The sequence below is a fragment of the Raphanus sativus genome, chromosome 6 (assembly GCF_000801105.2).
Source record: "Raphanus sativus cultivar WK10039 chromosome 6, ASM80110v3, whole genome shotgun sequence".
In the NCBI taxonomy this organism is placed as follows: domain Eukaryota; kingdom Viridiplantae; phylum Streptophyta; class Magnoliopsida; order Brassicales; family Brassicaceae; genus Raphanus; species Raphanus sativus.
This window is the reverse complement of record NC_079516.1, coordinates 32,684,950-32,704,897: the sequence shown is the minus strand read 5'-3', so window position 1 is coordinate 32,704,897 and position 19,948 is coordinate 32,684,950. Positions and strand designations below refer to the sequence as shown.

General features: G+C 45.5%; 3 protein-coding genes, 1 non-coding gene and 1 pseudogene across 4 annotated transcripts; 2 read left to right on the top strand and 3 right to left on the bottom strand.

Annotated features, from left to right (window-relative positions):
• Positions 1–7,461: 7,461 nt before the first annotated feature.
• Positions 7,462–7,568, bottom strand: LOC130497189 (small nucleolar RNA R71). Its single transcript, XR_008936200.1, has one exon. It is a non-coding gene; the product is annotated as a small nucleolar RNA R71 (small nucleolar RNA).
• A 2,793-nt stretch (positions 7,569–10,361) lies between these two features.
• On the top strand, positions 10,362–10,479 carry LOC130497246 (small nucleolar RNA R71; annotated as a pseudogene).
• An 805-nt stretch (positions 10,480–11,284) lies between these two features.
• On the top strand, positions 11,285–13,376 carry LOC108808433 (uncharacterized). The gene is made up of 6 exons (XM_056987272.1): positions 11,285–11,404; positions 11,507–11,749; positions 11,849–11,952; positions 12,025–12,077; positions 12,170–12,696; positions 12,885–13,376. The coding sequence occupies exons 1-6, from the start codon at positions 11,285–11,287 to the stop codon at positions 13,374–13,376; spliced, it is 1,539 nt and encodes a 512-aa protein (XP_056843252.1).
• A 671-nt stretch (positions 13,377–14,047) lies between these two features.
• On the bottom strand, positions 14,048–14,440 carry LOC108808434 (uncharacterized). The gene has a single exon (XM_018580582.1). It carries the CDS (start codon positions 14,438–14,440, stop codon positions 14,048–14,050), a length of 393 nt encoding a protein of 130 aa, XP_018436084.1.
• A 26-nt stretch (positions 14,441–14,466) lies between these two features.
• On the bottom strand, positions 14,467–15,978 carry LOC108808435 (uncharacterized). The gene has a single exon (XM_018580583.2). It carries the CDS (start codon positions 15,976–15,978, stop codon positions 14,467–14,469), a length of 1,512 nt encoding a protein of 503 aa, XP_018436085.2.
• Positions 15,979–19,948: the final 3,970 nt, after the last annotated feature.

Sequence of the window (19,948 nt, the reverse complement as noted above, 5' to 3'; positions counted from 1 at the left end):
TTTGTATGGATCACATTGACTTATATATATGAAATGATCTTTCTTTTATGCTTCCGCAATGTACTTGTTGTTTATGAACCTCAAATGAAATGAAAAATGACTTAGAAACTATTGGACCTAAACCGGCTTAACTACACTTAGACATCTAGGTAAGTACTTGGACTGGTTGGATCATGGGATCCAGGTTCGGGTCTTACAAGTTGGTATCAGAGAATGCTTGATTCTAGACTGTTGGGTTAGGGGCAGGTCATCACACATCCGGCTGGGTCTCTTGACAATGTTTAGTTTTGCTTATCTTAAGGTTGTTTGAGGTTTGCAAAGTTTTAATCAAGACTAACATTGGGTTTGTGTTTGGTTTTGATGTGTCCTAAGGGAACTAAGAAGCGGACTCGTAAGGCTAAGGATGGGGCTGGGGCGTCTGGTGCTGGAGATGCATCAGTACCTAACCCAAGTGTGGTGCTGTCAGTTCCTCCTACGGGTCGGACAGGAGACGCCATCCTGACTGAAACCCAAGTTAACCAAACTGAGGTTCAGCTGGATGGAGTGGATGGTCAGCTGAATGAGGCCGGAAGGCAACTGGAGGGAGCTGGAAGCCAGCTAGGTGCAGCTAGTGGGCAGCACAGGAATGATCAGGATGGAGAGGCTGAGTCCTCAGAGATTGGTCACCGAGCTGATCCAAACATCATGGCTGATGGACGGACTGGTCCGGGTGATCAAGGGACTGAACCCTCCATGCAGGAGATACTGGCTGCCATTAGACTAATGGGTAGTCAGATGGTAGCTATGACTCAAGTGCTCACCCCAGTGGTAAACTCATCCGTTGGTCAAGCCACACAAGCTCAAGTGAGAGCTGGTGGAAGTGGTGGAGCTGGTGGTCGAGTGTTACCAGTAGCTGAAGTGATTGAGCTGGATCCACCATCTGGATCAGCTAAGAAAGTGGACTATCTGAAGGTCCTAGAGCACATATCTCGCCTAGGGACAAAGCACTTTGCTGGAAGTGTTGATCCCATGGAGGCGGATGAATGGAGAGACCGGTTGGTTAGAAACTTCAAGTCAAACCGGTGCCCTGAGGAGTACCAAAGGGACATTACAGTGCACTTCCTGGAGGGTGATGCACACAACTGGTGGATAGCTTTGGACAAACGTACCAATGGTTCCATTGAGCGCTTTGCAGACTTTGAAGTGGAGTTCAACCACAAGTACTTTCCAGCTGAGGCATGGGACCGTCTGGAGGCTAAGTTCTTGGACTTGGTTCAAGGGTGATACACTAAAGATGAATCCTTGCTACTGCCAAGTTAACAGTTGCAATTGTAGTACTTGAGATTCAAATCCAGAGGACCAGTCTACACTCTAGTTCTATAAGTTCCAGAATCAAGCTAAGAAGAAGATATGATTTGGTTGAAATAGGCGATAGTAAACAAGCAAAATAAACACGAGATTGATTCAATTAAACAAGAGTTAGCCTAGGGTATTTCATTGGGTGTTGAATTGGAGCCAAACAATTATTCAAGCGCGATGAAGTGCTTTCTAGAACTCGGATCACTCAGCTGGAACACTCCACTGTCGTGGCAGTGATCGCTTTGCAGATCGATCTCACCACCTAACTGTCGTTGGGATGAGGATCGATTGCAAGCTTTAGAGAACAGGTCCAATCAGTTCACTTACCACCCTAATATCTACTTTCTCTGATTAGGGATACTAAGCTCATTCAATACATGTCAAGTTATCATCCTAAGCGGTTAACTAGGTGATGAACTAGTGATCTAACATCAAGTGATCAGTTTAATGAAAGCAGTAAGAGCAGTATGAATGAAGAACAGTTATGGATCGCTTATCTATGTTTAGCTCATGTCTCAACACCCTAAAAACCCTAGGCGAGCAAGGCTACTACTCGATCATGATGCAAATAGCAAAGACATAGATCCTGAATAAAATTGCATAAGAACAGAGTATGAAACAATAGGGTTCAGATGATCTTCTCTATGAGAGGATGGGTTTCTTCTCCCTTACAAGTTGCAGATCGCAATACTCAGTGTTCTCTTGTAAAACTAGCGTAAGAAAAAATAGAAAATAGATAGATGGCGTTTTTATATGGAGGCGCCAATTAGAAGAAAAGAGATTAGGGCAACAGGGCTTTGATTCCCGAAATAGGAGTTTCCATATTCGTCTGGAACAATCTCCGGATCACTCCGTCTGCTTGTTCCGCTTGCGAGAGAACAGTCTCGGGACTGTTCTCTTGAGTGTTCTCCGCAGGAATGCTCCAAAAGGACTTCTTTTCACCAGGCACCTTCTCTTCTTCCTTCTACTAATTCCAGACCTGAAAGAGGTCAAAAAGGACTAGACTGACACGAATTAGTGACTTGAAACAAATGAAAACATATATACAATGATGTGAAAAACACCATATATCAATTCCCCCAGACTTAGATCCTTGTTTGTCCTCGAACAAGGCAAGTACAAAGAACAGGGAGAAAGGTTTGAAAGCGTGGGAACTCGCTTATTCTCAGCAACCATACTCTTACCACAAATCTCTGAACCATACAAGCTGTAGATTAGGACCACACACACTTACTGAGAACCCCCCTGATTGCTGTTCGAAGATCGGCTCCTTACTCTACATCTCAACCTGAAAAGGCAACACTTTCGAGACAAAACTCCTTATGTTCAATTAAGATCAGCGTGAGCTTCTTGTCACAGGCTCTACTCAGAGAGAACGGGCTAGGTAGAGAACATGCTAACTTTTATGGTGGAGTTCAAGAGTGTTTAGGGTTTACCAAGAGCGGGTGCAGGATATCGCACAAAATGGTCGTGAGAGGACGGCTCCATTGAGGTCCACAGTCCTTACTCATCTCTGCTAATCGGACTGCTCTCCGATAGATCGATCATAGGACTGCTCTGCGTGATTCAACTTCCCCTTCAGAACACTTCACTGAAACCACCATTACCTTCTCAACTTCCCCAGTGGCATGCATCATAGATTCTTCCCCTTCTCGTCACCAGTAAATAAAAGCAAAAACAATTTTTTTTTTTTTTTTTTTTTTAATATATATACTGAAATACAAAATGCTGGGGTGACGAGCAAGGAGGTAACAAGTGATGTACATGATGCCACTGGTGATTCATTCTGGTCTGTTCTAGCCACTTACTTCTTCGTTGTTCTCTATGGTATCGGAATAGGCACCTCGGTTTTTCTCCTTCGTGCCGGAACAAGCACTCCGGTTGTTCTGCTTGCTTCAACTGTGTGAGCATTGATGAGTAAGAACTGCGTCGATCCTTTCCTCTCCGACCTTTTTGCACATATCTGCACATAAAGTACTAGAAAATCAAATGCATGAGGGTGGAATAAAAGGTCATGGTTCAAGGTGGGAACTAGCTAAAGGTGAGCTAGCCACTCAGGAACAGCAAGAGGGGTAAAAATCGGATAAGAAGTCCTGAGTGTAGTTCTCATTCTACCCTGATCTAGTGCCCATGACAAGAAGAATTAAAGTCCAGATTAGGTTCAGATAAAGTGGAGTTAAGTCTGCCCAGTGTAACCTGATCGGTATAGAACTTCTGGAGTGTCAAATGAGATAAGTCAGGGTGTTCCAGGTCCATGTGTGGGTCTTTCATCACTGCTAAGGTCACTGAATAAAAAGGTTAAAGCACGAGGTGGTTAAAGAGCATCACAAAATAAGGTCATGATTCCCACAATAGTTTTGACTAACTCGATCCTAAAGACTGACTCGATAAAAACATAAAAATGACACAAGGACTGACTCAAAAAGCACAAGCGAATATAGTACAATCGCTCCCCCAGACTTAGTTCACACCATCCTTGGTTGTGAAAATAAATCAGAGGAAGCTGAAACACACCAAACAGAAGCAAATAACATAAAAAAGAAATAGTTCAGATGGATAAGACAAGGGATAGAAATAGTCCTTTCGGACTCAGTCTGAATCGCCGCTACCGGAGTGACCAGCTGTCCTCCTGTTCCTCGGCAGTCTCTCTGCTCCAGTCGATGTTCCCGCGTGTTCCTTGCCTGGGCGCCTTGTTCTCTGCAGCGCACGCTCTTCATGCGCTCCAATGCAGCCGCCTGTGATCGCCTTGAGTATCCTCTTCATGAGGCTGTTGTTCTTCTTCTGGGAATCAACCATCCAGCGTCTGTAGGCGTGATCATCAGTCACATCGGTGAAGTCCTCCAAGTCATACTCACCATCAGCCGGTGGAGTCACAGGCTCCACATCATCCATGTCTTCATCATCGTGCTGAACCGGCGCCTTCGGATCATCGCAGAGGTGCTCTTCATCGAGTGAGAACACAATGTTCTCCAGGGATAAGAAGTCTGTGAATCCTGGCATAGGGAGCTTGCAGTACAGAGGGTTCCCTTCTTTATCCTGGAATTTGTAGGTGGTCTCGTCGCGCAAGATGTGACATGCGATCAGGTAAGGAGTATCGATGTACTCCATCTTAGAGACAACCTTGTAGGAGCCGAGGTTGATGTTGAAGTGCTGAAACAATGGTGTGAGCAGACTCCCGCATCGATCCTTCTTATCGTCAGTCCGAATCAGGGCGTCTCTGCGGTCAGCGAACATGGAGATGAGATGGAACCCTGGGTTGGTCTTGACTTCCTGGATCGGGGTGATGTTCTCTCTGCGCATCTCGTCCTCAAGTCCCGTGTAGAGAACCTGGAGCTCTCCATTCGTGATCTTGGAGGTGTACTCCTTCGCGAACAGGACATTGGACACGATCTTGGCAATGATCCGGATAGCAGGGTTCCGGAACTGCGACTGATAGGCCTTGCGAGAGGTGAACTTGCCAGCTGCAATGAGATCCCAAAAGGTGTCTGCCGGCTTGAACTTCTTTTCCACTGAAACCCCCTTTGGCGTGTCTGCAATCTCGAATAGCGCGTTCAGATCGTTGAGAGAGATGGTGCAGAACTTTCCATCAGCCATGAAGGAGAAGGAGCAGTTCTCGTACGTAGCCGCAGTGGGGTTCTGGTAAGTGATCCTGCACGTCACGAGCACTTGCCTGACCAAGTCTGGGTAGAGAACCTGGGCCTGGTAGCTGATATCTCATGTTTTTATAGGTTTTTAGATTCATGTTTTGGCTTATTATGATCATTCTAGGTTGCATTTAGGTGTTTATATTGCATTTGCATATTCATTTGCATATCATAGGGGTTGGAGTGCACAATTGGAAGCTTTGGGTCATTCTGCAAAGTCATTTCTGCAATTTACAAAGTATTGGGCTGATTTGAAGACCATCAAGAGACGAGGGACCAAGGCTGCAAATATTCAGAAGTTTGGGGTCGATCTGTAAACCAGCAGAAGTACAGGGACCTGTTTTGCAATTACTTCAAAGATCACCATTGACGTTCTTCTTCCCCTCCTTCCCGACGATCCCGACACCGACAACGATTCAGACGGAGAGCCGACCACGGCGGAGGCTCTGAGCACAGCTATGATCACGGAGGAGACTAGGGCCCGACGAGGAGTAGATTGGAGCTGTGACAGAGATTTACGAAGATTGGTTCGAGCTTCACGGAGGAGAGACGACGGCACGAGCAGCAATGGGTGCTTCACACAGAGCGAGGTGCTTCACCGGAGTTGCGTGGGTCGCTCGGCTTTACACAAGGAGACGTGGAAGATGGCTGGAGCGGAGTCTTTGAAGTGAGGTCAGGACACCGCTGTGAAGACTGGAGCGGTAACACGGAGCGGAGGTGATGAGGTCGCTCGGGTTTACGCGCAAGTTGAAGTTGTTCTGGAGCGGGGTAGTGGGAGCGGGTTAAGCACCCCGCTGCGTGTTATCACTTGGTCGTTTTTATGATTTTTAAGGGGTTTTTTAGACTTTTCTATTGGGACCATTAGGTTTCCAAAGACCATATAAATACTCTTGTAATCCCAAATTTGGGAATTAACTCTTTTTCTCTCAAAAACACATTTGTAAACCTTGAAGAAAGCTTGGATCTTTGATCCTTTTTCATCTTATTTTCTTTGTGTTTGTTGGATTATCTTGTTCACTAGCATGTTTAACCTTGAATCATCTTTGGTTTTTGGGTTAATTATGTATATTAGTGAGTAGATCTATCTAGGATTCATGGGCTAGGGTGATTAAGGGTGATTAGTGAAGATCTAAGGTGTTTAGTGTTAAATCTATTTCTTTCCTTGCTTGTTGAGGGTTCTCAATGCTATTTTGGTCTTGATCATACTAAAATAGATCCTTAGGCATTTCCCGCCCGAAAGGTGTATGATGAAATGTCTGAACCAACTCTTCAATGCTTTTAATGCACTTTGCCAAAGAGATTTGTTGTTAAAGGTGTTAAGATTGCTAGTAGACTTGTTCCCATGATTGCTTTAGTAACATTCAACTAAAGGGATTTGATGCTTGAGTTGCTTTAGCAAATGAACATTCATCTAGGGATAGAGCTTGTTTAGTATTGTGTCTAGGCATAAGGAAAGTGCTTGATTGATAGCTTGTCACCTTTAGATTGGATCTACATCACTCAAGATCAAATGCCTAGCCCCATGAGTCCACTTGCTTCATATTGAGAAAGAAAGTTCACTCTTTTATTGCATTTCTAGTCTAGTTTTAGTTCACTTCACTTCACACAATTGGTTGCACTTAGATTAAGCATAGACTTGCATTCCCTTTGCATTAGAATCACTTAGGATTGGTTCGACAATCTTTTATATTACAACATTTGATAGGGACCCTTGAAAAGTCCTAGCATCAAATTGGCGCCGTTGCCATGTTCTATTGTGATTTTGACATTGGGATTTAGTCACTTGCTTGAGAATAAGTCATTTTTATTTTTATTGCGATATTGGCTCTGCTTCTTCCTCTTTTTGCATTTCAGGTGTATGAACTTGAGAAGTAGAAGGACTACAAACCTCACTCCACTAGTTGTAGACATCAGAGTTTTGGAACTAGAGAATAGAAGGAGGAGGAGAGAGGAGGAGCAACAGGCTCATTTAGACAGATTGGGTTTTGAGATGGCTCATCATCAGAACTTGAATCAGGATGGAGAGATCCCCTTGGGAGCTGCCCAAGAGGGAAATGGTCAAGGAGCTGCCAACCTTCGACCACAGCACCAACCACAACACCCACAACGCCCAGCTCGTGCCATTGGAGCCTATGATCAACCTCACATTCATGGTCTTAGGTTGGGAATCAGAGCACCAGCTGTGGAGAACAACAACTTTGAGATCAAGTCAGGCTTGCTCAACACCATAGAGAACAACAAGTATCATGGCCTTGCTGCTGAAGATCCATATGATCACTTGTACAAGTTTGATCAGTATTGTAGCTTGTCCAAGAGCAATGGTGTTTCTGAAGATGCCTTCAAGCTCAAGTTGTTTCCCTTCTCCTTGGGAGATAAAGCACACCAATGGGAGAAGACTATTCCAAGTAACTCCATCACTACCTGGGATGATTGCAAGAGAGGATTCTTAGAGAAATTCTTCTCTGCCTACAGGACAGCCAAGATAAGGAATGAAATATCTACCTTCCAGCAGAAGAACCTTGAGAGCTTTAGTGAAGCATGGGAGAGGTTCAAGGGCTATTGGTCTCAGTGTCCACACCATGGATTCACAAAAGAAAGCTTGCTGAGCACATTCTACAGGGGTGCTCTACCTGAATACAGAGCCAGATTAGACACATCAAGCAATGGATTCTTCCTAGGCAAAACTGAAGAGGATGCAGAGGAGCTGATTGACAACATGGTGAAGAGTGACTCAGTCTACAGTGGGGAACACGACAGGGCCAACAGAAGTGATGCTCAACACACAAGGAAGGAGATTACGTCTCTCCAAGAGAAGCTAGACATGCTTATCAAAGAGAAGGCTAAGCAAGGGCAGTTGAACTCTGTTGTAGACCAGAAACAAAAGCAGCATGTAGGGATCATGGAGGTTAATAGATTAGAAGGCCAAGTGAGGAGTTGTGCTTCATCAATGCTAATGGCACATGGTATAGGAAAGAGCCAAACTTTCAATACCAAAACAACTACCAGCAAAGGCCCCTCTACAACAACCAACCTTCTCAACAACAAGCTAGTCCTTCTACTTCTACTCCTCAGGAAAGTAGCACAAATGCTCTACTGAAACATATCTTGGAATCCCAAACTAGAAGTGAGAAGCATGTTGGATATGAGTTGAAGAACCTTCACAACAAGATTGATGGGAACTACTCTGACCTCAACAACAAGTTCTTACAATTTGCTTCTCGCTTCAACACTTTGGAGAGTCAGGTCGCCTCTATGCCATCATCTTCCAAGAGCTCAATGGGATCTCTACCAGGAAAACCAGAAAAGAATTCCAAGGAGTCTTGCAATGTTATCATCTCTACTACTTCTTCAGAGATTGAGCTGAGTGATTATGAGAAAGAGGTAGATGCGATTGAGAAGCTAGTGTTTGGGACTGAGCTTAGAAAGTTGAGAAATTGGTTGTAGCAACAGCTGAAGCACAGATGGTGGATAAATCCAGGAACTTGGCATAGGCATCAGCATCAACACTCTCTAAACTCTGCTCGGCTTCAGCTCTGACTAAGGCGAGTTCAAGAGGATCATCGGTGAGAATTTCCTCAATCATTCCCTCATGCGGCTCTAGCGGATCACCATCTTCTTAGACAGTAAAGGTTTGTCCATCCAGCATCGGCTTCTTGAGCATCTGGTTCATCTCAAACTTCATCACAATATCTCCAAGATGGAGATCAATCTTCCCTTGTCGGACATCAATGATAGCTCCAACAGTGCATAGGAATGGTCTACCCAGGATCAGGGGATCCTTTGACTCCTCCTCGAGTTCCAGAAAAACGAAATCGGCAGGGACCAATGTGTTCCCAACCAAAACCTGAAGATCTTCAAGGATCCCAACTGGAGACTTCACAGATCGATCAGCAAATACTAGGGACATCCTGGTAGGCTTAAAGTCTGTGTATCCAAGGCGCTTAGCCACAGAATAGGGCATGAGGTTTATGCTTGACCCTAGATCGACCAGTGAACATGAGAAGACTGTTCTCCCAATCTGAACCGAGAGGACAAATTTTCCCGGATCACCCAGTTTCTTGATCCTTTTGTTCTGGAGCACTGCACTGCACTCCTTAGAAACAATCATGAACTCGCTGTCATCAGATATCTTCCCAGAAATCAGTCCCTTCACAAAGCTACGCATGGATGGTATCATCTGGATCGCACTCATCAGAGGGAGCTTGACAGTTAGGTCTTCCAGCATCTTCCTGCACTTCATCTCCTCCTTATATTTGCGTGTAACCTTAGCTGGAACAGGGTAGGGTACTTTTGGTACATACTGACGAGCAGGGGAAGGTGCTGCATTCGGTGGAACAACCCCAGCGGGTCGCTCTGCATCAGTCGGAACAGTCTCATTAGGTTGTTCTGCCTCTTCCTCATCTGTGGGTACAACTTCAGGTGGTTGATCCGACTCCTTCTTCTTTCCTTTCTCAGCCGATGTGAATCTCCTTGGGTCCAGATCAGGCAGTTGCTTTCCACTCCTTAGACCCACTGCATTGCACTCCTTGGGGTTTTTATCTGTTTTTCCAGGGAGAGTTCCTTGCTCTCTTCACACTCTCAGCACTCTGAGCAATCTGAATATCCATCTGTCTCATATGGCTTGAGACATTGTCATACTTGGCACTCAGGTCATTGAACATATGATTCATCCTGGTGTTGATGTCGTTGGTGACCTGGTTCAGTGCTTTTCCCTGGATCTGCTGACCTTGGAGCAGTTGACTCATCATATTTGCGAGGCTCTTCATGTCATCATGCGGAGCAGTCTGAGCCGGTTGTGCAGCCTGCTGATTAACCGGCTGTTTCTGGCTGTGGAACTGGGTATTCTGAGCTGGGTTGAGGACAAAGGTTCTTCCCTGATTACCATAAGGCCTTTGGTATCCACTGTTCTAACTCTGATTGCCTTGAGGTTTATCGTCTGGTTTAGGGGCGTTGAACAGGTGGGGATTGTTCCTCACGCTAGGGTTCGGGTGATAGTTCTTGAACTGCCATCCTTGCCCATTCACATAGCTCACTTCATGCTGATCCTCAGCCGGCTGATCTGTCTCTGATGTGCCTTCCGCGGTTGCTTTATCATGAGGGGATTCTTCCATGATGAAAACCTGGTTCTGATTGATCTTAATCAGTTGATCGACCTTGGCAGAGAGCTCATCAATCTTGTTGTTTTCAATGCTGTTCACCTTTTTAGTGCGGTCAGTCTCGCGATTGTTATCAGCTGAGCTTGAAGCCATGTTCTCAATCAATGCGAAGGCACCTTGAGTGGACTGGGTCATGAAATCTCCATTGCTGGCTGAGTTCAAAGCGTTCCTGTACTCCTAGCCTACTCCATCGTAGAACACTCCCAGCAGATAGTCTTCCTCAAAACCGTGATGTGGGCACTCCCTGCGGTAGACATTGAATCGCTCCCATGCATCGCAGAACGGCTCGTCTACTAGCTGCTTGAAGGTCATTGTAGAACCTAAAATCTACACTCAAGTATTTTGTAGTGTTTGTAAGTAAACTAGAGAAGTGACAAAAGATGTAGGCAACGATATCCTTAGAACACAACGATCTAATCGGAATTCGGTAGACAAAAATTTACTTTTATTGATTAAGAGGTCTAGTGCAAAGAATAGCTAAGAGATCGATTATAACTAGGGGGTCGAACAAGAATGCGATCTAAACGAAGTAAGAAAGATGTAAATGTGTGGTGTGCTCTCTCTCTAGGGTTTTCGCTGTGTCCTTTAGCCTTGATCTCCTCTTCCTTTTATAGGTTCGACTCCGCTATTCTTGTAACTGCTTCCGCGACCTTTCGACTTCGTCGACCTGCTTTTCCACCTTGTTGACGTCGTTGTGGGCCTCTTAGCTTCGGCCCAGTCCATTATATCCGTAGAATCTTTGACTCGAACTATGCATTCTCTTGACTATGTTCTATGGAACATATCGATATTTCCTCGCGGGCTTCTTGTTTGTGGCCCATAATCCAAAATAGGCCCAATCATTTAGAAGATCGAAATTGGGTCTAACATTTGTCCCCCAGCCAAGTCGGTTTATTTTTAGGAAATCGAAAGGGCGAGCACTTTCCCTTTGGTCGCGAATCTCGGAGCAGAGTGGCCACGCGCGTTCGTTTTGATTTGACCTGTCGACCACTCTTCCTAGATCGTGCGGTTCTCATTGATTGCGAAGATTGTCTTGGGAACTGTCGTTTTTCCTTTATTTGATGGATTTTTCCCGTAATGGACTCATCTTCTTCTTCTGCTTCGACTTTCTTTATTCTGCAAACTTCTCCCATTCGTTCATATACCATGGCGTCTCAGAGCAAACCGGGCCCACTTACCCCAGCTGAATACAAAGCCCTTATGAAGCTTCGGGGGGTTCCGTACGAAGCTGTCATCGATTATCCAAACGGCGATGCTCAGGGAAACGTGAGACCAGGATAATGCGGAGCCTACATGTGCTTTTATTGTGACGGGCTTATGTCATTTCCTATTCCTTCGTTCTTTCTCGAGATTCTAGTGGAACTACAGCTGTCGTTCACCCAGATTACTCCGACCTTCTGGCGTTACGTCTTGGCGACGTTCGTTCGAGCCAGAGAGGAAGGATTAGAGTTCGGTTTGGCCGAATTAAAGCAGCTCTACACTCTCAAGCGAAGTAGCGGCATTACTGGAGCGTTTCTTCTTTCTCCGCGTTCGGGTCTCTCGATTATTACCGACATTCCTGGGAAAGACTTCTATTGGACGGACAAGTTTTTTGTCTTCAAGGTCGATCCAGTAACGGTTGGGGATTTCGACTTTTCTTGAATTCCGATGAAATGGAACGAGAATGTGGGTGAGTAATTTCCTATTACCTCTCTTTTTTCTTTAAACTAGCATGATTATTTGTTAGGTTTTGATCTTGACTTTTTCTTCAGAGTTGTTTGGATCCTCAAAGTCGACTCCAGAACTGCGTGGTCTGATCTCAGCGCTCCGCCGAGGTAAATGCAGTTGGGACAGTTTTACTCTGGAGAGGGTTCGAGCTGCCTATGCTTTGCCCCCGGTGTGAATAGTGTTGTTCCCATCGCGCTTGTGGAACCGATTCGTCCTCGAAAAGACAAGAAAGGTAAAGGTGGGCTACTTCATCATTATTATTATATTTTTTTTCTTTTTTCTTTTAGTTTGACAATTTTAATTTGTTGGGTCTTTGACTTTCAGGGGTGAAAAGGAAAGATCCTCCTGGGGAGCCTTCAGATGCCAATTCTGACTCCGCACCTTCGAAACGAGCTCGCGAGACTCCGGACAAACGAGTGACTAGAGCGAGCTCTCAAATTCAGTCTCCGATTGTCCAGGCTACGCCGCTTTCTGTGGTTCGTCCGGGTCGCGATGTTCCACTGGACTCTCGAGCATCGGGCGAAGTGGACGTTGAGGAAGTTGCTCCCAAGGTTCAGCGACGTCGTCTGATTCTGGACGAGGAGTCTTCTAAAGGTTTTAATGTGTCGAGCTCGGAGCCTCTGATGCAAGATCCCGGAGAGGGTATTTCTAAGCCGGTCAACCTTCCTGCGGACTATCGAAGTGGTTCTCCACTGGCATTCTCATATGACGTGGATGCTCCGATTTTGGAGGATCCTGAGCGATTTGCCGCCATCTGGCGGAAGCTGCGAAGTTCTCTGTGTGCTCTTCCTCTCTTGGAGCAAATGCGAGGTCGTGACGCCTACGTTCAGATGGCGATCGCAAATGCCAAGGTAAATCGTGAATTTTTTTTAGATATTGAAGTTATAGCCTTAATCCTTTTATCTTTTTAGGCTATGGAGGCTAGCAACAGTATGCTGCCTTAATGGAGGAACGGTTGGCGAACTTCCCTTCTCAAGAGGAGGTCGAAGGTCATCTTACTTAGATCCAACAGTTGCGATCAAAATTAAGTGCATCGCAGGCAAGAGAGCAGGAGCGAACGAAGCAAGTCATTGACTTAAAGGTGCTTTTGACGGCTAAAGCGACGGAGAAGGTTGCGCTTGAGGAGGAGAAAATCGTGCTTGAGAAAGAGAAGGTCGTATTAGGGAAGGAGAAGGTCACAATGGAAGCGGACCTTGAATCTTTGAAGGCGAAGTTCAGAAGAGACGCTGAGCTGCGAGAAAGAGTGGCTCGGAGGGAGAGGCGAGCTGCTTGTCGGTTGGTAGCGAAGGGTTATGATGCTGCCCTTGATAAGGCTAGAGAGACTATCCGACAGAGGAGGGCAGAGAGCACTGCGGAGATGCGCTTACAGGAGGTTCGCCCAAAGATCGAGGCTTTGGCCGAATACTTGGAGGGCGGGTTCGAGCTCGAGGAGGAGCTGGATCATCTTAAAGATGTAGAGATATCGACGGAGATTGAGTATGGCCTCACGGCAGTGTCGGACGATTCTCTTAGGGGTCTCGACCTTCCTTAAGTTTCTGATGACTCAGTCAATCTAGGGGGTTGAATGACGCTTGTATGATTCGGCGTTTTATGTTTATTTGCTTAGAAGACTTTGTTTGTTTTGCTTTTGTTATTTGTGTGTGTTGTTTGTTGAAGAACATTTATATATGCTTTCAACGGATTAATGGATGATACCTTTAATCTAGGTTTGTATGTTTTTGTTTGAGCATGCGTTTAGTATCTTTCTTAGATATTTTTGAAGTAGAGAATGATCAGGAATCTACTTTGTTGGGGTTCACGTGGTGAACGATGTTTTGGTTAGATAGTTCTTTGGTTGTTTGGGCTGCGCTCGATGTTGAGCTGCCTATGTACCCTTATTCGCGGGATCAAGCCGATTCGTAGTTCTGAATAGCGTTTTTGCTTTATGTTATGTCGTTGGTGGCCCCCAGTTCGATGTTGGATCGGAGATGGGACATCGAAGTTAATTATAATATATTTTGAGGTTGTAAGCGTTCCATGACCTCAGTTCGGGGCGTCCCGTTTTACATTTTTCCAGTTCGTAAACACCGTTGCGAACTTCTTTTATTATTTTGTATGGGCCTTCCCACCTCGTTCCTAGTTTTCCTGCGCCTTTTTCTTTTTTCCGTCGAACACTTTGCGTAGCACTAGGTCGCCGACTGAGAAGCTGCGGCCTCTCACGTTTTAGTCGTGGTAACGAACAGCGGTTTGCTGGTAGTTCTGGATACGCACCGCAGCTCGTTCTCGACGTTCTTCGAGCTCATCCAGATGTTTGAGCAGCATTGCTTCGTTTATCTCGACGTTGTCGGGACATATTCCTCGTCGTGTAGATGGGACCTCAATCTCGGGAGGTATTACTGCTTCGATTCCGTATGACAGGGAGAACGGTGTTTCGTGGGTTGCAGTGTGGGGTGTTGTTTGAAATGCCCAAAGTACTCCGTTCAGCTCCTCACTCCACTTGGAATTTTTGAGGTCGAGTCTCTTTTTAAGTTGTTTACTATTGTTTTGTTTGCGGCTTCGGCGTGCCCATTGCACTTTGGGTATCGTGGAGTTGCAAACTTTAGCTTGATCTTCCATTTATCGCAGAAATCTTTGATAACCTTCTAGATGAATTGAGGACCGTTATCGGTGACTATTTCGTATGGGAGACCATGTCTACAGACAATATTCTTCCAAATGAAGCTCGTCACCATGGATCCAGTAATATTCTGGTAGGCCTCGGCTTCGATCCATTTGGTAAAGAAATCGGTCATTACTAACAAGAATCGAAGCTGTGCTGGTCCCGATGAAACGAAGGGTCCGACTATGTCCATAGACCACTTCATGAATGGGTATGGCGAGTATATGGTTGATAGTTTCTGTGTTGGTTGGTGCAACATTGGTGTGTGCCGTTGGCATCTGTCACATCTTAGTGTGAACTGCTCGCTGTCGTTGATCATAGTTGGCCAAAAATAGCCGTGCTTTTTTATTTTTATCGCAAGGGATCGTCCACCGGAATGGTTCTCGCATGATCCGTCGTGGGTTTTCTTTAAGATGGTAGAGGCTTGCTTTGGCGATGCGCATAATAGATATGGCTCACTGAAGGTTCTTTTATAAAGTTTTCCTTCCATGATGCAATAGCGCGAGCTCCGACCTTTTACCTTTCGGGCTTCCCATCTTTTGGGAGGAAGTTCTCCGGTATCGATATAGTTGTATAGCGGAGTTCTCCAATCTGGTCTGTTTTCGAGCTCGTCCTGGAAAGCTTTTTGTGGTTCATTATTTACCTCGTGAACGGGTATTTCTTCGGGAATCGGGGGATCAAGCGTTGTCCTGGCAGCGCTTGATCGAGTTCTTCGAGAGGACTCACCGGGGAACTTCCGATTCCGTGGGGCTACGAATGAGTCTTCGTCGGGCTCTTGAGTACGTCCCTTGGATTTACTACGAGTGACGATTGGAGCGACCAGCGGGAGGTCGTCTTTGTTATTAAGGGTTCCTTTTAAAGGGATGTCTATACTGGGTCGATCTATTCCTTCAACCGGAATTACCCTTCTTATAGTCAGATTCGATGTTGACGCCAGGGCGACAAGAGCGTCTGCTGAGGTATTTTCCCCTCTCGGAATTCTCGTAAGCTCGAATTCATCGAACTGCTGTGTAATTCCTCTTAGTACTGCCAGGTAGGCCTCCATCCTTTCATTCTTAGCTTCATATTCGCCGTGGAATTGGCTGGTGACGAGCTGCGAGTTGCTGAATGCGCTGATTTTTCGGGCTCCGATGCTTTGGGCAAGTCGCAATCCGGCGCTTAAGGATTCATATTCGGCTTCGTTATTTGATGCGTTGAAGCCTAGGCGAAATGATTGTTCCATCATCTCTCCTGTAGGAGATTCGAGTTGTATTCCTACACCCGACCCTTGCTTTGATGACGCTCCATCGACGTGGAGTTTCCACTTCTGGGTTTTGTCATCGGTGTTAGTTTCACTGGGAACAAGCTCGATGATGAAATCTGCTAACACTTGCGCTTTCGAACTTGTTCGAGGTTTGTACTCTATATCATATTCTCCGAGCTCAATCGCCCACTTTGCTAATCTTCCAGATTGGCTTGGGCTATGTAAGATTGTGCGTAATGGTTGCGACGTCATTACCATGATCGTATGGGATTGGAAATATGGCTTTAGTTTCTGCGCAGCATTTACCACTGCCAGGGCCAATTTTTCCATCACGGGATATCTTGTTTCACAATCGAACAGGGATCTGCTGACGTAGTAGATTGGTTTTTTATCGTTGTTTTCTTCGCGGACTAAGACCCCACTTACTGCGTGTTCGGAAGTCCCGACGTATAGATACAGAAGTTCGCCATGAACTGGTTTAGATAGGATAGGAGGTTAGCTTATGTAGGCTTTAAGCTCGCTAAGGGCGGCGTCGCAATCGTCGTTCCATTCGAACTTTTTGTTCCCTTTGAGGAGCTTGTAGAATGGAAGGCATCGATCTGTCGATCTTGATATAAAGCGGTTTAATGCGGCGATCTTTCTTGTGAGTCTTTGCACATCTTTGACCAATTCGGAGGTAGCGTTTCGATAAGCGCCGAGATTTGTTTGGGATCTTCTATCCCTCTTTTAGTCACGAGGTATCCCAGAAATTCCTCAGATGCTACTCCGAAAGTGCACTTGGTCGGGTTTAGCTTCATCCCGAACTTATTGAGGATGTTGAAGCACTCTTGGAGTTGGAGAACGTAGTCGCCGGCTACTGAGGATTTCACTAGCATATCGTCTATGTAAACCTCCATAGTTTTTCCCAGTTGGTTGGGGAACATTTTATATACCAACCTCTGGTAGGTCGCTCCAGCATTCTTCAGTCCGAAAGGCATTAGTTTATAACAATACGTTCCTCGCTCGGTTATGAAGCTCATTTTTTCTTGATCTTCAGGATTCATGAGGATCTGATTGTACCCCGAGAATGCATCCATGAAGGAGAGCAGCTCGTGTCCTGCCGTAGCTTCGACTAATCGGTCTATATGTGGTAACGGAAAGCTGTCTTTCGGGCAGGCTTTATTTGGGTCCGTAAAGTCGATACAGACTCTCCATTTTCCATTCTTTTTCTTTACGACGACTGGGTTGGCAAGTCAGTCCGGATATTGTACTTCGCGGATTGAACCTATTTTTAGCAGTTTATCAACTTCGTCGTTGACTGTCTTGGCCCTTTCTGGGCCAAGTTTTCTTCGTTTTGCTTGATTGGCTTAAACGTGGGATCAACATTTAGGTCGTGTGATGCGACGTTGATATCGATGTCGGGCATGTCAGCAGCTGACTATGCAAACGTGTTGATGTTATTTCTCAGAAAGATCATTAGATCATCCCTGATCTTTGGACTGAGATCGCGTCCAATGCTAACGCATTTCTCTGGAGATTGCGGATCTAGGGAAATAGTACACGCGAGGTCCTTCTCAGGGTCTTTTGTCGAGGGATCTCGCACTGCTGATTGGTTTGCCCCCTTCGGAAACATTTTTCGGTATTCCGCCATGTAACAGGATCGAGACTGTTTTTGATTCCCATAAATGGTCTTTTCTCCGGTAGGGGAAATGAACTTTACGCATTGATGGTAGATCGAGGGGACTGCCTTCATCTGATGGAGCCAAGGTCGTCCTAAGACAGCATCGAATGGGGAAAGGTCATGCATTACGGAGAACTCTGTTTCTTTCTCGGAATCGTGTGTCTTGACGGTGATCGCCACGTTTCCTAGTAAAGGTACTCTGCTTCCGCCTCCAAAGCTGTAAGGGGAGGAGCGTATTTGTTGATTGCTAAATCAGGTCGGCTGATTTTCTCGAATGTATCGTGCGATAGCAGATTGGCTACGCATCTGGAATCGATGAGAACCTTCGAAAAAGAAACCCCGGCAAGGTCAATCGTGTTGATTAAAGCATCGTCATGGGGCGTATCGAGCTCGACATTCTCCTAAAGAGAGAAGGTTATCGTGTTTTCGTTCAAGGTCGCCTTCCCGAGTTGATGATTGTCCCTCGAGTCGTGAGATGGAGCGTCGTGCGCGGGATCTTTGGAGATCACGAGCTCTCTTGATCTCGAGCCATCGGATCTCCGTCGGCGTAGAGTGGGATCCATGATCGTGCTTAGAAATCCTAGATCGGGTTCTTAGCAATGATGTTTTTCGTTTATCTTCCCCACAGTCGGCGCCAAAATGTAGAACCTAAAATCTACACTCAAGTATTTGTAATGTTTGTAAGTAAACTAGGGAAGTGACAAAAGATGTAGGCAACGATATCCTTAGAACACAACGATGTAATCGGAATTCAGTAGACAAAAATGGACTTTTATTGATTAAGAGGTCGAGTACAAAGAATAGCTTAGAGATCGATTATAACTAGGGGGTCGATCAAGAATGCGATCTAAACGAAGTAAGAAAGATGTAAATGTGTGGTGTGCTCTCTAGGGTTTTCGATGTGTCTTTTAGCCTTGATCTCCTCTTCCTTTTATAGGTTCGACTCCGCTATTCTAGTAACTGCTTCCGCGACCTTCTCGACTTCGGCGACCTGCTTTTCCATCTTGTTGACGTCGCTGTGGGCCTCTTAGCTTCGGCCCAGTCCATTATATCCGTAGAATCTCTGACTCGAACTATGCATTCTCTTGACTATCTCCTATGGAACATATCGATATTTCCTCGCGGGCTTCTTGTTTGTGGCCCATAATCCAAAATAGGCCCAATCATTTAGAAAACCGAAATTGGGTCTAACAGTCGTGATCTTCAGTCTCAGAGCTGTCGACTTCGATTTCGTGTAGAAGTGGCTCAAGAAAGCAGATCGGACTTGTTCCCAAGTGGTGAGTGATCCAGTAGGTAGGAAATCTAGCCAGCGAGAAGCTTTCCCATCAAGAGAGAAAGGGAACATGATACACTTGATGTAATCGGGTGGTACTCCATTCGCTTTAGTGAAACCACACATCTTCTCAAAGTTCTCGATGTGGTCCATCAGTATCTCAGCAGGAAGTCCATTGAAGATCTTCATTTGCACTAGACTTATCAAGGCTGGCTTGATCTCGAAGTCTTGCCTAGTGCACGGTGGAGGGTTGATGGCAGATCGCGTAGCAGGCAGATTACGCAGTAGGTTTCTCTGGCCAATCAGAACAACCTCCTCCGGTTGGTTCTGCTGATTCGCAGCATTCAGAGCAGCTTGCTCGGCAGCAGCTTGCTGCGCTTGGATCGTTTGCTGCATCTGCTGCATCTACTGTTGCATGAGTGCAAACGCAGCAGTGAGATTATCCTGGTGATCACCCATGTTGGTGTTCGTAGATCTCGGATGTTGACGGTTCTGTCGTTCCAATCTCGCTAGTTCTTCGTTGGTAAGCTGATGCAATGGTCCTTGTGCGTTGCTCCGAGTATGTCTACTAGTCATGCACCTGGATCATCAGCTGAAACAAAGAAATAAACACGAGTCAGATATCTTAGACTATATATGAAACCGAAAATTAGAGATAAAAAATCTGGTCCCCGGCAACGGCGCCAAAACTTGATACACTAAAAATGAATCTTTGCTACTGCCAAATTAACAGCTGCAATTGTAGTATTTGAGATTCAAATCCAGAGGACCAGTCTACACTCTAGTCCTATGAGTTCCGAAATAAAGCTAAGAAGAAGATAATAAATTGATTTGAAAGTGACGATAGTTAACAAGCAAATAAACACGAGATTAATTCAATTAAACAAGAGCTAGCCTAGGGTATTTCATTGGGTGTTGAATTGGAGCCAAACAATTATTCAAGCGCGATGAAGTGCTTTCTAGAACTCGGATCACTCGGCTGGAATACTCCACTATCGTGGCAGTGATCGCTTTGCAGATCGATCTCACCACCTAACTGTCGTTGGGATGAGGATCGATTGCAAGCCTTAGAGAACAGGTCCGATCAGTTCACTTACTACCCTAATATCTACTTTCGCTGATTAGGGATATTAAGCTCATTCAATACATGTCAAGTTATCTCCTAAGCAGTTAACTAGGTGATGAACTTCAGATCTAACATCAAGTGATCAGTTTAATGAAAGCAGTAAGAACAGTATGAATGAAGAACAGTAATGAAATCACTTATCTATGTTTAGCTCATATCTCAA